The sequence below is a fragment of the Gorilla gorilla genome, chromosome 7 (genome assembly GCF_029281585.2).
Source record: "Gorilla gorilla gorilla isolate KB3781 chromosome 7, NHGRI_mGorGor1-v2.1_pri, whole genome shotgun sequence".
Taxonomy (NCBI): Eukaryota; Metazoa; Chordata; class Mammalia; order Primates; family Hominidae; genus Gorilla; species Gorilla gorilla.
The window spans coordinates 16,612,887-16,628,304 of record NC_073231.2 but is presented as its reverse complement, the minus strand read 5'-3'; the positions used below and the strand labels follow the sequence as shown (position 1 = coordinate 16,628,304).

Genomic DNA, 15,418 nt, shown 5'->3' with positions numbered 1-15,418 from the left:
TGTAGCACATAACACCAGGGAATTGATTTATAAGATTTTTATCCTTGTGGCGTTGCTGAAGACCCATCTGATTAGTAGTTATCAAGTAGTCATCCTGGCTAAATATATGGGTTTGATTTTTAATTTTGAAAATGAAAAATATTTTAAAATATATGTCTTACATCCATATCCCAGGAAACTCTAATCAAGTTTTAAAACTTCCAAATTTAGATAAACTAATGTTTTTTTTGTTTTAATTTACTCTCAATGAAAAAAGAAGAAACTAATTGGATAGAACAGCACAGCAGAAGCATTACTTATAGCCAAAAATGGGATACAACAAGACTGAAGAAGAAAATGCAAGACAGTGCTTAAAAAAGCAGTCTAATGAAAAGTGAGGTCTCCTCTGGATGTCCTTAGGTAGACATTGCAGCAGAACTGTAAAATTTTTCTGGAAGGCTGGGGAAGAGAGGAGGAAACAGAGAAGGGGCAAGAGGAGAAAATAGAATGAGGCTCTGAATACCAAGCCTTAGTGCTGTCCCTATCGCCTTCCTCGCTAGATCACTGGGTGATCCTGGGTAAGTTTCCTTTCCCTCAGCTCATTTCCTCATCTGTAATGTAAGTGACTAGACAAGATAGCCTATGATGTTCATTGTAACTCTAACTTTTCTTCCCAAAGCAAATAGCTGGAAAAGACACTGTGCTTACAATATGCAACAAATAAAAACAAAAGATTTTAAAAAACCTCTAGTGTAACTTAAATTCTTACAAATAATCAATGGTACATCATAATTTTACAAAGCCCTTTTGTGATTTCATTTTTAAAATCACGTCAAGTTTTATTTTACTTCATAATAAGATAATGGGTGATAAGTGTTAAATGGGTTCATAAAATAATGTTTGTAAAAGACACAATAATCCAAAATAGGTAATTTTTATATTAGTAGTTCCCTTTACTGGGGGGGAACAGATAAAAGAGTGTTAGGAAAAGCTTCATAAGGTGGATTATATAGAATGTGCTTTAAAAGAGTTTGGTGTTTGACTGAGTGGGGAAAGAGCAATATGGGGAGTTATTGTTCAAGGGTTAAAGCTATACAAAATGAGTCAATTACAGAGATAGGCTCCAAAACATAGTACCTATAGTTAACAATGAGGTATTTTGTATTTAACAATTTGTTAAGAGGGTCGATCTTAGGGACTCTGACAACAACAACAACAACAAAGGGACGTAGGAAACATTTGGAGGTGATGGATATATTATTACCTGGATATTGGTGTGGTAACAAGATAATATATACGTGCGAACTTGCCAAACTATATCCATTAATTATGTACTGTTTGTGTATAACAGTTTTACTTCAGTTCCTACTATATTGCCTGGCAAACAATAGATGTATAAAGTGAGATCAATGATTATTGCATGTGCATGTCAAAAATAATAAAGAAAGCAGGTGACAATAAAGACATCCTGAATCTTTGGGAAATAAATAGCATTCACCTGCTTTCTCATCTATTGAGATATCACCACATTTATGTACTTGTGTGTCCCTGGAAGTTTCCTGTGGGAGATTTAGTTATTCTCTTTTCATTAGGCTCTTCTGACCAAGAACAAATCACAGACTCAGAGAGCATCATAAAAAGGCCCAGACCCACGATGCCCAGAGAATCCAGGCTCAACCCACATTGATGCTGGCCCTTCAGCCATGAGACTCCATTTGCTTCTCCTTATTCTCCTTCTTTTTTCAATTCTCTTATCCCCAGGTAAGTTGGTAGCTGATTACTATAAGGTTCTGCAGATGAGAAGGCTATATCCCTGGCCAGACAAGATCCTAGAATCAGTCCTGTGGGTTCAAGAACCTAATATTTACAGCTTCACTAGGATTATAATAGGGAAAAATAGAAAAGAGACTCATTTAGCAGTAGCTCCTGTTGATAAGATTCCATCCATGTCTTTTGACCCAGTGAGTGGATATAATAATGGATGCTGCTGAAATTCAATCCTGTCAGATGAAACTGCCTGCATGTAAATTTCCATGCCCCACCAAGCACCTCAAGATACAAAGTAAGGATACAACAGAACATGACCTCAATGAGATGCCTTTGCGGGACATGGAAATTTATATGTAGGCAGTTAGATATGACAGGATCGAATTTCTGTGGCATCTATTGTTATATTCACTTACTAGGTCAAAAGAGATGGTGGAATCCTATCAATAGGAGCTACTGCTAAATGAGTGTTGACAAATCTGAAAGTTTCATTCTAAGAGACAAACGGAAAAATTATAATCCTAGAATAAGTGAAAATTATATGAGAGACTTTTCAAAATAAATTATGATTTATGAGGTTATGAATAAAAAATGATTTGCAAAGTGAAACTGAGGACCAGAAAGGAGAGTTAAAGGAACTTCAGACAAGTGAATTAATAAGGAGCAAAGACACCAAGAAGTGCTGCTCAGGGTATATTACAGGTAACCACACAGAAATGGGTAACACAACTTTCAATACAAAAATGGCTAAAATTTAATGGCTAAGCACAGATTTTGGGGGCTTTTGGAAAAAAAAACAGCATAATAACCCTAAAGAAGATAAAGGGAAAATTATAAATACAAAATATAAATTAATGAAATAAATGAGAAAAAACTAATATTTTAAAAAATGTTTTTCAAAAAGTCTAATACACTTTATAATAACCTGGCAACACTGAACAAGAGAAAATGAGAACATGCTTAAAATAACTATTGCAGGAATGAAAGGTTAATATCAAAACAGATGTTTCAGAGATTCACATAATTTTTAAATTTGTGTATATTCCCTCTTCACTGTGTACTTGGGGATTTTCCCGTTGCAGTTCACTATATCATGACTGTGTCACCAATTTTGATGCTAGTAAATTATTACCATCAGCATACAAATATGCTGTTGTTTTTCTGATCTAAGAAAAAGAATGTCCTTGCTTTTCTTCTGATGCCAGCTGTCATCCCATTTTTTGCTCTACTTTTCAGCAAAACATCTTAAAAGAGTTGTCCATACTCTCTGTCTTCAATTCCTCTCCTCTCAGTGTTTCTTAAATATATCCCAATCACGCTCTCTCCCCGTTTTTCGATCATGCTATTGACACCACTTTTGTCAAAGTTACGAATAATCTCCACATTGCTAGATCCAATGATCATTTTTCACTACAACTTTAATTGGCCTATTAGCAGCATTTGACACAAATAATCACTTCCTTCTTCACAGTGTACTTTCTTCACTTGGCTTCCAGGACAGCACATTCACTTGATTCTCAGCCTATCTCACTGGAGCTACCACTTCGGCTTCCTTTGTTTCTTCCTCATCTTTTTGCATCACACCTCCTATTGGAGAGCTCCAGAGCTCTGTTCCTGGTCCTCTTCTCTTCTCCCTCACCACACACTCTTTGGAGGGGCTCAGCAAGTCTCATCCCTTTAAATTCTCATTCTGGCCCTCCTTTTGAACTCCAGGCTTATAATAAATTATCCAACTGCATAATGGTATATCTACTTGGACACTTGATTTCAAAAGTAATATATATCCAAATCTGAACTCATGATTTTCCCTCAGAAACCTCTACATATAGATTTTTCTCTTCTTGCAGAGTGCCATGGTCAGCATTGGAGCCTCTCTTAGCTTTCCTGTCCACTTTCATCCTCAGCAAGCCTCTATCTCTGCACCTCAAGAATCTCTCAGGGCTTCCATCCCTTGCCCAACCTCGGGCAGTAGCTGCCTCACACTCAGTGAAAGACCAGAGAATCTACTTCTCTCAGCTACGTGCCCTGCCCTGCCTTCAGACCTCATCAGGCCTTCTTCTTATGCACCTGTGAGAACAGAGAGTGAAGGGGGTTTCTCTCAGCTCCCCAACCCACTCCCAGTAACACATGGTTTTCCTCGATTCTCACAGTGAGACCTTTACCTTGCTCTGACCTCATATTGCAGCAGTTCCTACATGCCTGTCCCTCAAAAGTGTCTCAGGTAGCTCTCCTGCTCTCCATCTGATCTTACCTAGGAGCACACAAGATACGTCATGAAAAAACCATTAGTGGGGCCAGACGCGGTGGCTCACGCCTGTAATCCCAGCACTTTGGGAGGCCGAGGCCGGCAGATCATGAGGTCAGTGGCTAACACGGTGAAACCCTGTCTCTACTAAATACAAAAAATTAGCCGGGTGTGGTGGTACGTGCCTGTAGTCCCAGCTACTCGGGAGGCTGAGGCAGGACAATCGCTTGAACCCTGGAAGCGGAGGTTGCAGTGAGCCGAGATCACGCCATTGCACTCTAGCCTGGGCGACAGAGTGAGACTGTCAAAAAAAAAAAAAAAAAAAAAAAAGAAGAAAGAAAGAAAAGAAAAGCATTAAATCATTAGTGAGTGAGAGTAAGTGTGTTTGGGCCTCTACTGATGCTAAACTATCACAAGCCCACACTCAGCCTTTCAACATTTGCTTGAGGTTCACTTGTTTCCTTCTTATCTCCATCAAGGGCAGCTTCCTCCTGCTTCTGCTGCTGCAACTCAGGTACGCACAAAGCATGTGTGGATCCGTTCTTTTTTCAGTAGGGTTCATTACTCTGAATTTAAGTTAATTAGCTTTTTTTTAAAGACCTCAGCTCTGTCTTTTAAAATGAAATCTATGATCTGTAGATTATCCAGCTTATTCTCTTTGTCAGGGCAAGAGCATTTTTCTATAACTTTCTAAATTCTAAACAAAAGTAAAAGTTCACTTCTTTCTAGAATCCCCCCATGTCAGAAAGTATTACTATTATCATCAGTTTAGTGATATTTATGGAATTCCAAGTCGACTCTGAGATCAGCTTTTGGGTTAAATTCTTTCTTCCTGATATATAGCCTTTGAAATTTTATTTGCTGCAGATCTCTTGGTAGTGAACAATTTTAGTTTTTATCTGTCAATTTCATATTGTTACTTTTGTTCTTGAAAGACAGCATTACTGAGTACCCAATTCTATATTAACAGTTATGTTCTCTCAACGTTTGTTGATACTAGTTTATTCATTTTTAGTTTGTGCTTCACTATAATATTCAGATAAATATTATTTCAGTATAAATTGTCCTTTTTTCAATGTTTGTATGGTCTGGTGTTTGGTTTTAATATTTTATAATTTAACTAATGTGAATTTATTTTTATATCATCTGTTAGAAATATATTCTTTGAATCAATGGATTTATACTTTTTCTTAATTTCTTTTTGAGAATCTCTTGAAATGGTGAGTCCTCTTACACTTCTCTTCCCGCATATTTGAATTAAATAAATGTTAGACCTTGTGTTTCCATGCTACATTCTGGGTATATCATTTAAGCATTTTTTTCTTTACTAATTATCCTGTTACCTGTATCTAATATATCATTAATAACTTGCATTAATTTTAAATATTTTTTTATTCAGAACTGCCTTTTTGTTTTGTTTTGTTTTGTTCTTTTGGAGACAGAGTCTCACTCTGTTGCCCAGGCTGGAATGCAGTGGTGCAATCTTGGCTCACTGCAACCTCCACCTCCCGGGTTCAAGTGATTCTTCTGCCTCAGCCTCCTGAGTAGCTGGGATTACAAGTGTCCACCACCATGTTCAGCTAATTTATATATATATATTTTTAGTAGAGACAAGCTTTCACCATCTTGGGCATGCTGTTCTTGAACTCCTGACCTCATGATCCACCCGCCTCGGCCTCCCAAAGCGCTGCAATTACAGGCATGAGCCACCACGCCCAGCCAGACCTGCCCATTTTTTCTATCGTCTATATAGCTTTACTATTGTTTTTACATCTTTGTGATAGTAGATTGTTTCTTTAAACAATCGATACACAGCTGCTTAATTATTTCTCCACATTGACAATTTCAATACATTTAGTTTGCAAGGATTTAAATGTGCTATTCATTTCATTACCTTTTATTCATGGTTTCTTTCTTACCTGATCATTTTTAATACTGAACTCATTGCTCATCCTTAATCTGCCATCATTCTACGGTCTGAAATAAGAATGCTATTATTCAAACTTCCTTTGTGAAACTGACTCAATGCTTTATCTCAATATAGAAGTTCCAGGATTAACGAACTGGAATTTCTGATGGCCCAAGAGTCAGTAGTACCACCGTTAGCATTGCTGATAATAGCAGATCTTCCCAGAAGATATGGGAAACCCTCACACCTCTCCATCAGCTAGCCAATACAAAGTGCCCAGTGCTCAAGCCCCGGTTCACAGACTATTTTTGTGTTTGAAAGAGGAGATATTTTAAGAACTTGCCTAGCCATTTTCAAGAATAGAAATGTTTCAAAGAGATCTCTAAAATGTATTTGTTCGATAGCAGCAGTCATTTGAGAGCAGCTAACTTGCAGTCATGGCCAAAAGCCTAAATCTTTCTTTCATTCTAATCACACCTATTTTATATCTTTTGGAGATATCTCAGATTCAAATGTATTCATACTATTCTATGATTTGGGACACTGCTATAGATTCTTCAAAATGTTACAATATTCCAATGGTATTTTGGGATGTATAGAAGGTGAGGGAAAACAATGGGCTCAAGTCTCCCCTGACTTCTCTTCTTACAACATATTTCATTGTCCAAAACTTTTAGAACTATATTAATACAACATTGACAGTGGGTATTCTTCTTTTCCTTCTGATTTTAATAGGATTGAAGGAAGTGTTTTGCTATGAAATTGCTATATGGGTTGTAATCAGACAAATTTTGACTTTGTAAAGGCAATATTCTTCTCATTATTTTAAAATGTTTACCAGGATTCACAGTATTATTTTCAATTCTCCCCGTTCAAAGCCATATTTAAATAACTTGATGAAAGGGGAATATTATATATGTTACTCTGCTATGGAAACAGAAAAACCACCACCAAATTGTATTCTAGATACTTTGTACACCAATTGCACCATCTTTTTTTATCTAAGACATTCAATTCTTCCACAGGTGAGAGCACATGAATTAGCATCATTTACTACTTGCAGTTTTCACTACAGACTTTCAGACTTATGGTGCCTAAAGGAAAAAGAATGCTTCTAGCTTTGTTTAAAAGCTACAAATAAACAGAGGAAATATACACTATTTTGAAAGTACCACTTGAGTGTTATGTATGTATTTCAATATTATGTTGCTAATTTTAATTCAAGGTTCAAGGTTAAGGAGCTTAAACCTCCTCCTCATGCATTCCTGAATCATCCATTACTCCCACACATACATTGTTTGATAGAGCATAAACCAAAGTAAGTAAAGATGTGGCAAAATGAAAAAAAATAAAATAATGTGATACCATTCTCATCTAGGAATGGCATCAGTAGACAGATGTGAATAAAAGTAATGAGATTATAATTTTAAAAATCATATTTAATAGGATCCATTTATTATTAAATGAACATTAAATTACTTAGTGTATAATAAACCCTTAACACGATGAAAACTCTTAATGCAGAGTGAGACCAAAATGAAGGTATTAACTGTTTTCTTCCTAATCCTTGCTTTAGTTGTTCTTTCCACCAGACCGTCACTTTATTCGAAGGATATTGTAATAGCACAAAGCCATCAGCTTTACCGTTAGAGAGATCTTCATTAAATTATCTTTGTTGTAATAAAGGTCATCTGGAGGAAATACTGGTCTGAATACAATAATAAATGTTAAGCTTTCTAGTATTTTCCACTTTTAGACACAAATTGAAAGAATCATTTACAATGTCAAAAACGCTTTTTTCTAACTAATCTATTCTATGCCTAAGACACTGTTAGCAATTAAAGTAGATAGATCAAATCTAAATGTGGAGAGAAAAAGTAATTTCTACTTATGTTTAAACAGATGAAAGCATGAACAAATTGAAAGCGTGAAATATTAGCTTGGGGGAATAATGTCACTTTTAGGGAGCAGGAGCAGGATATACCAGCCTTTAGCTCTACACACTCCCCCAAAGAAAAAAAATATATAGATAGTTATGTACAAACCAAAATAGCCCTGGGAGAGTTCAAGGGACCATTTAAGAAACTATGGCAACACAGTGAAGCCAAAAAAAAAAAAAAAAAAAGAGAGAGAGAGAAAGAGAGAGTGAAAGAAAAAAAAATAGCCAGATAGAAAAAACAGCTGCTGAAATCAGCATACCTGAGATGCCAGAAACATCTTTTTTGGCTAGAAACAAAAGCAGAAAGGGACCATCTGTATCAGCCACAAGGTGGAACCACCAGGGCCCTCAGTAACCCACTCTGGCAGAAGACACTGGCATTTTTTGCCACTGGAGTAAGCAACATCCCTTTCTGACAGAAAACCCAGAGAAAAAGATGAAGATGTACCATCTCCTCCCACATCCCCTTTCCCCACCAAAAATGCAGTGACTGTTGGTCCAAACCAGGATTGGAACTGCTACCTTTCTTAAACTTCATGTGTCTCTGACATATGAGCAGCAACCATTTCAAGAGCTCCCACATAAAAATGCTCATACTAAATTTATTCTGTTACTTTAGAGTGTTTATGGATTTACATTCCATTTGTGGACTATCTCATTGGATCTTCTTTCCTGCAGTAAGAGGTGGTTTGGGTCCTGCGGAAGGTCATTGTCTCAATTTGTCTGGTGTTTGCAGAAGAGATGTCTGCAAAGTAGTAGAAGATCAAATTGGTGCCTGCCGAAGAAGGATGAAGTGCTGTAGAGCACGGTGGATTTTAATGCCAATTCCAACACCACTTATCATGTCAGATTATCAAGAACCCCTTAAACCTAAGTTGAAATGAAACTGAGACAAAATAAAAATACATCAAAAGTGAAGTTATTTGCATCTAAGAATATTAAAATATGCATATTAAGTACTTCCATCTTGATAACGGTCTTGCATTTTCACTTATCAACATAAGTGAATAAATACTAATTTCAAATATACCCAAGTACTATTTCTTTGTGAGTCATTAACAGATCTTAACAAAACTTTTAAAAATGAGAAAACTGTTACTTTTGTTTTCCAAGATGGTGGATTGAAGGCATTGTTAGTCTGCCTCTTGCACTTGGAAAGATAAAATGGTGTGTAGAGACTCACACTGTGAACTTTCTTTCAAGAAGCAACACAGGAATTTAACAGGAAAATTGAAATAAGCCACAGACCATTTGAAAGAAACAGCAGGATGCAGCTTACACCATAAGCTAGGCAGAAAATCGTAAGTTTCCAGGGTGTGACAGGAGGGTAAACTGACTCTAAGTTATACACTTCCACTGGAAAACCTATCAATCCAGGCCGTGAGGGAAGGCCTTAACCCTACTCAGCGCTGGAGCTGATTTAGGGAAGAGTGGTGAGTATATGAGGAGTGGTATTGGGATGTGCTTTGAATCTCCAGCACATTCCCAGTTTCTGGTAGAATGGAGGGAAGCCATTTCTGATTCTACCTCAGACAGGACCTCCTAGAAGTCTGCCAGCTAACTCAGATGGTGGTCACAGGTTGAGGCAACCTCCCAACTGAAATGTGTGATATAATCTTGACTGGGGACAGACTCTCCAGGCCAGAACTGAGAGGTGAGTGGGAAGTGTGCTGCAGCAGCAAGCACAGGAGCTGGGGGCCCCTGCTTTGCAGGTGGATCAGGAAGGGTGTGGCCTGAAGGTTGCAGTTGCTGTCTCCATAGGGGAGGCTTATGGTATGGGTCAGTTTTGAGTTCTGAGCTCAGACTTCTTGAAACTTAGCTAGCTACTCCCAGTGGAACACTGTGGGTGTGAGACCTGCCTTGCCAAGTGTGTGGGAGCTGGATGGGGCTTACTACCAAGCTGCTACTCCCCATTCTTCATATGGACTCTCCTTGTACAGAGGCAGAGACAGCTTCACTTCTCTCTGGAAAATTACTCCAGTGGCCCAAGAACTGCCTTTCAATTCCCACTGGAGCCAGTGCTTGTCCCACACGTAGACAGCCAGAGCATCACCTTACCTGACCTAGTTCCCACTGGCTTTGCTCAACTACCTACCCTGGTCGATTAACACAAATAACAGAAGAAACTTTTAGAAGCTCTATGGCTCCACCTATTTCCTGAGACACCAGAGTGCCTCCCATGGGTAACATAAGGCAAGTCCAAATCTCACCACTACCACCACAGCTGGCAGTCTTTTGGAAGCACCACCTCCTGGCTGAAGGCCTACTGACAGTCCTTTACGGCATCTGCAGGTAGAATAACATAGCGCCCAGGAAGGAGAAAAGTTGTGAGTGACCACAACTGTTACCATTGCTTGCATCACTCTGGCTAACCAGGAGGCCCTGAGTCTGTCCATGTGATGAGTTCATTACTACTACAACTGGCATTTGAGAAATCCAATACACAACACACTAGGACTATTTATAATCAAGGAATCTTTCAGAGTCTACATCACTCCCCTGCCATCCCCATCTGATCAGCTGCTGATACACACTGCTGTGAGACTTGAGGACAGATTATATCACTGGATCCATTGCAGACATTCTTGAGCACCAGTCTGGTGTGCGGCAGCCCCCCTGGGTAGCTAGACCCAGAGAAGCAGCAGCAGCATATGCAGTAATCTGAATTTCAGGGACTCCTAATCTGAGGAAAGAGGAAGCACACCACATCAAGGGAGCACCCTGGGGACAAAATAATCTAGATGACCTTGAGTCCCAGAACATTCCACTTGTGGGAAGTTGTTTGGTGATTTGTTTGTTTCTGTTTTTTTTTTTTTTTCCAGCAGAGGAACATGTGCATGCTAGGCTCAGCGAGGAAAGTCTGTAGCTATATCTCAACAATCAGGCAGCCTTGATGCTCAAGAAGAGTCTTGGAGAATGGAGACTTATTTTCCATCTCATACACTACTGCAGACACAATAGTACTGTACTCAGAGCCAGTGTACTGAGGTGAGTGGCCATAAAACCTACTGAGACACCAGCCAGGACAGCTAAAGGAGTACTTGCATTACCACTCCCCCAACCCCAGGCAGCACAGCTTGCAGCTCCAAAAAAGACCGATTCCTTCTGCTAGAGGAGATTAGAGGAAAGAGTAAAAAGGACTTTGTCTTATATCTTGGATATCAGTTGAGCCACAGTAGGATAGGGCCCTGGTCAGGGTCATGAGGTCCCCATTGTGGATGTAACTAACTTTTTTTTTTTTAATTTTATAGGCTGATAGACAGAAGGGACTTGTCTCAAATAAGACTTTGGACTTGGAGTTTTGAGTGATGCTGGAATCAGTTAAGACTTTTGGGGACTGTTGGGAAAGCATGATTGCTTTTGAAATATATATATAAAAGACATGAGATTTGGGAGGTGCCAGGAGCAGAATAATATGATTTGGCTCTGTGTCCCCACCCAAACCTCATCTCAAATTATTATCCCCACACATCGACAGAGGGACCTGTAATCGCCATGTGTCGAAGAAGTTTACTTTATGCTATCGTCATGATAGTGAGTGAATTCTTAGGAGGTCTGATGGTTTTAAGAGTAGGTGGTTTAATTTTTTTCTGTGCACTCACTTCTGTCTCCTGCCACCTTGTGAAAAAAGGTGCCTGCTTCTGTCTTGCCTTCCACCATGACTGTAAGTTTCCTGAGGCCTCCACAGAGATACAGAACTGTGAATTAATTAAACATCTTCCCTTTGTAAATTACCCAGTGTGGGGTAGTGTCTTTACAACAGTGTAAAAATGGACTAATACAGGTTCACTGAAATATTCTGAGTCCTTTTGGAGGCAAGAATCTCTTCATACCAGCATGGTATACTGATGAAGTACATCCTGATCTCATGGGCTGAGAAAGAATTTATACATACCATTTATGTGCCAGCAACTCTATGTGCAGGCTTTTGAGCCCCAGAATGGGCTTTCTTGCCCCATCTAGTCTATCTAACATTTTTCTAAGCCAACTCAATATCTCTCATCCACACTGGGATAGGTCCTAAATTGCTGTCTGTTGCCCACCTGAGATAATGAGATGTTGTTAAATCAGGTGTGTGTGACCCAGATACACCTATCTGGAGTGGCAGGAGAGGGTCTATCTGTTCACAAGAGTCTCTGCAACATTTTCTAAGTCAGTTCAGAAGCTTATTGATTCACCTTTGCAGGCAACATAGCCATGAGAAAGGTGTCCAAAAATTCCTGACCTTCTGGAAATTTTTAAAGTCTCCGCAGGTGTCCAGAGGTGACTGTGGCTGTACTGAAAGTCACTGCCTGGATAACTGGCCTGCTAAAGCAAATGCAAAGTACGCTAAGCCCACTAAGGATACCCAGAAGCCATGGTATTCAGTCAATTTTTGTCTTTCTTACAAGTGGGAGAATACTGAGGATTATGCCCTCCTATAGCCAGTGAAGGTTACTCCAGTGCCTAGATGTACCAGTCAAGAGAGGCCATGGGAGAGCAGATGGCAGAAAGGCAGCCAGATCCTTTCGCTGGGGTTTACTGCTTGTCATGAGCTCTGCTGCTGGGCAGCATGTGTCATTTCTGACTCCTGCCATGTCTTCAAGAAGCCTTGCCCCATCAGCCAGCTGTCCTACCTCCTGAAACTTGGTGCATGTTTGTTAGCATGGAGATCCAGAGCAAGAGTCACTTTAGTATTTATCCATAGAGTCCCCATGTGTGCACATGCCTACCTGCAGGTTGTTTTTCCTGTTTTTCTGAATGTTAATCTTTGCCTTCTGGAACTCAATATTACCCCATTTGGCCAAATATGGGATAATTGTGAGGGGAAACTGCTCTTTAGGTCCCAAGTCCACAGGGCTAGTAGTATTATCAATATTAAAATTATTCATTATGGATATTAGTATCATTATAATCATCATCATTCCTGTTAATACTCATCAATATGTTTATTATTACTATCATTAAGATGGTTTATTAATGTTATTATTCAGTAATAAATGTTTAATTTCTCCATTCACTCAGTCAAACTGGAGACTGACTCCAGATATGACTATGGATATGACTGCATATGACTAGGAGGGTTACCCTGCAGATATAGACATGAACAGCTGTCCCAGAGACAGCTCTTGCAGCCACCAATTGCTTTTTCATAGGATGAGTTCCTTACAGGAGAGAAGGGTTGATCTCCATGATGTGGTTTCCTCAGGGTCTCATTAAGGGCTGGTGATACAGGAGCACTGCCTACCCCTCTTCCTCACATGAGAGTGGTACATTCTCTGTTGTCATGGCTGAGATGGCTCCATCTTGAACATATAAATTCCAGGTTGTAGAAGCAAAAAAGAAAAAGTTGCATTGGATCTGCATAGGGAACTGCAAGCCATCCTGCAACCTCAGGACACACTCAGAAACAACCACGTGAACCACATCGCCCAAGCTCAGCTGCATGGCTCTCCCTTGGGCTAGGACGAGGACCTCTTCCACCAGGCTCAACTGGAGTCCTAACCCTGGTCCCAGGACCACAAGGAGCATCTCTTTTTTGGAATCACACTGCTCCATTCGAAGGACAGCCTTCAGTTCTCTGTCTTCAAAAGAGGCTGCAAATGGTGCTGATTGGGAGGGAGGCGCCAGCAGCATCACCCTCTACAACTTTAAAATAAAAATGTCTCCCAGAGTGGGATATTATGCTGACCCTACCTAAAAGTACATTCCCTAGATGTTGCTTGTTGCCTGGAGTTTGAACAGCATTGTCCAAACTTTGCCATTGAAGAACAAGGAAACTTACCTGGGGTAGTTGCAGGTGTTGGCCTAAATCCAGATGTGAAGATCCTTGAACTGGGGGTGTTTCTGTACCTGTGGAGATTGCAGACTGGGAAAGGTAAGGCTCTGGTCCTGCCAGACTCTCTAGAGGTTAAGAATGTGATCTGCAGAAAGACATGAACTAGCACAGGCAACTGTAGAACATCTGCCCCCAAGAATCATAAATGCCTTTTCACTCATCCTGCAGGATGCACTCTCTACTTTAATGATCGTGTGGGATGTGACTTTAATTTGTAGGCATGGAGAGTGATTTTAAGAAAAAGCAGGGAAAGTGCCTTACCTGTCCTGGGACTCTGCTCCACTTGCCAACATTTAAATAGATTCATTTGTGTGGTAGTCAAGCTACAGGAAATAAAGGGACCAGTCAGTCTTCCACACAATGACACAGAGGCCAATTATCACAAGTCCAAATCTCCATTTGTCATCCAGCTCACATTCCCGCTGTGGCACAAGGTCACATGCACTCGTGTCCAACTCCAAATAGTAGCTTCACATAGTATGTCAGCACTGTCCCATCCATCACCTCTTTTAGAAGGTCTTCCTCTGGATTGAAAATGGCCTGTGATAAAAGATAACGACCACAGGAAGCAGTTGTTTTTTTAGGATCTGATCCACATGAGAAGGTAGGACATCTAATTTCGTCTGAGGACTTCCGCTATGCTAATATTTCAGGTAACTGACCCCTGTGTCTATAGATTTACAATGGGAATGGAGTGAGAGTTGATGAAAACTGTTTCCTTTCCTAGTGAGTATGAGGCAGAACCCTTACGTCATGCTCTAAGTTGTCTGTTCTCCATACAGAGCCATCTCCCATTTAGAGAGAAGACATGGATTGTCAGTGGGAGCAAGCCTGAGACATGCCCACTAGCAGCTCCCAGAAACCCCTGAAACCTGGTCACATCATGAAGTTTCAACTGTGGGTCTCATGCCTCTCTTGGTATCTTGAATTCAGAACATTTAATGTCATGGCAGGCCAGGCAACCTCCTCTGCTCTAGTTTGGCTCTCTATCGCATATTCACACACACACACAAACACACACACACAAAGTCACACACACTCACACATCAACCTACTGGCAAACCAAGGTAGACACATACACACTCACATACCGGCTCAATCCAGGCCAATATCCCTGACGACATCAATGCAAAAATTCCTAATAAAATACTAGCAAATAGAATCCAGCAGCACATCAAAAAGCTTATCCACCACAATCAAGTCGGTTGCATCTTTGGGATGAAACGCTGGTTCAACATACACAAATGAATAAATGTAATTGATCACATAAACAGAACCAAAGACAAAAACCAGACAATTATTTCAATAGATGCAAAAATGCCTTTGATAAAATTCAGCATCCCTTCATGTTAAAAACTCTCAGGAAACTAGGTACTGATGGAACATATTGCAAAATAATAAGAGCTGTTTATAACAAACCCACAGCCAACATCATATTGAATAGGCAGAAGCTGGAAGCATTCCCTTTGAAAACTAGTACAAGACAAGGATGCCCTCTGTAACCACTTCTATTCAACACAATATTGGAAGTTCTCACCAGGGCTATCAGGCAAGAGAAAGAAATAAAGCGTATTCAAATAGGAAGAGAGAAAGTGTAGTTGTCTCTGTTTGCAAATGACATGACTTTATATTTAGAAAACCCCATCATCTCAATTCAAAAACTTCTTGAACTGATAAGCAACTTCACCAAGATCTCAAGATATTAAATCATTGTGCAAAAATCACAAGCATTCCTTTACATCAACAATAGTCAAGCAGAGA

The 15,418-nt window shown here is 39.7% G+C and overlaps 1 protein-coding gene across 1 annotated transcript; it reads left to right on the top strand.

The window, feature by feature from the left end:
- Window positions 1-1,558: 1,558 nt before the first annotated feature.
- LOC115932960 (beta-defensin 109) lies at window positions 1,559-8,866 on the top strand. Its single transcript, XM_031006634.3, has 2 exons — window positions 1,559-1,740; window positions 8,518-8,866. The coding sequence occupies exons 1-2, from the start codon at window positions 1,683-1,685 to the stop codon at window positions 8,721-8,723; spliced, it is 264 nt and encodes an 87-aa protein (XP_030862494.1). The 5' UTR covers window positions 1,559-1,682; the 3' UTR covers window positions 8,724-8,866.
- The last annotated feature ends 6,552 nt before the right edge of the window (window positions 8,867-15,418 follow it).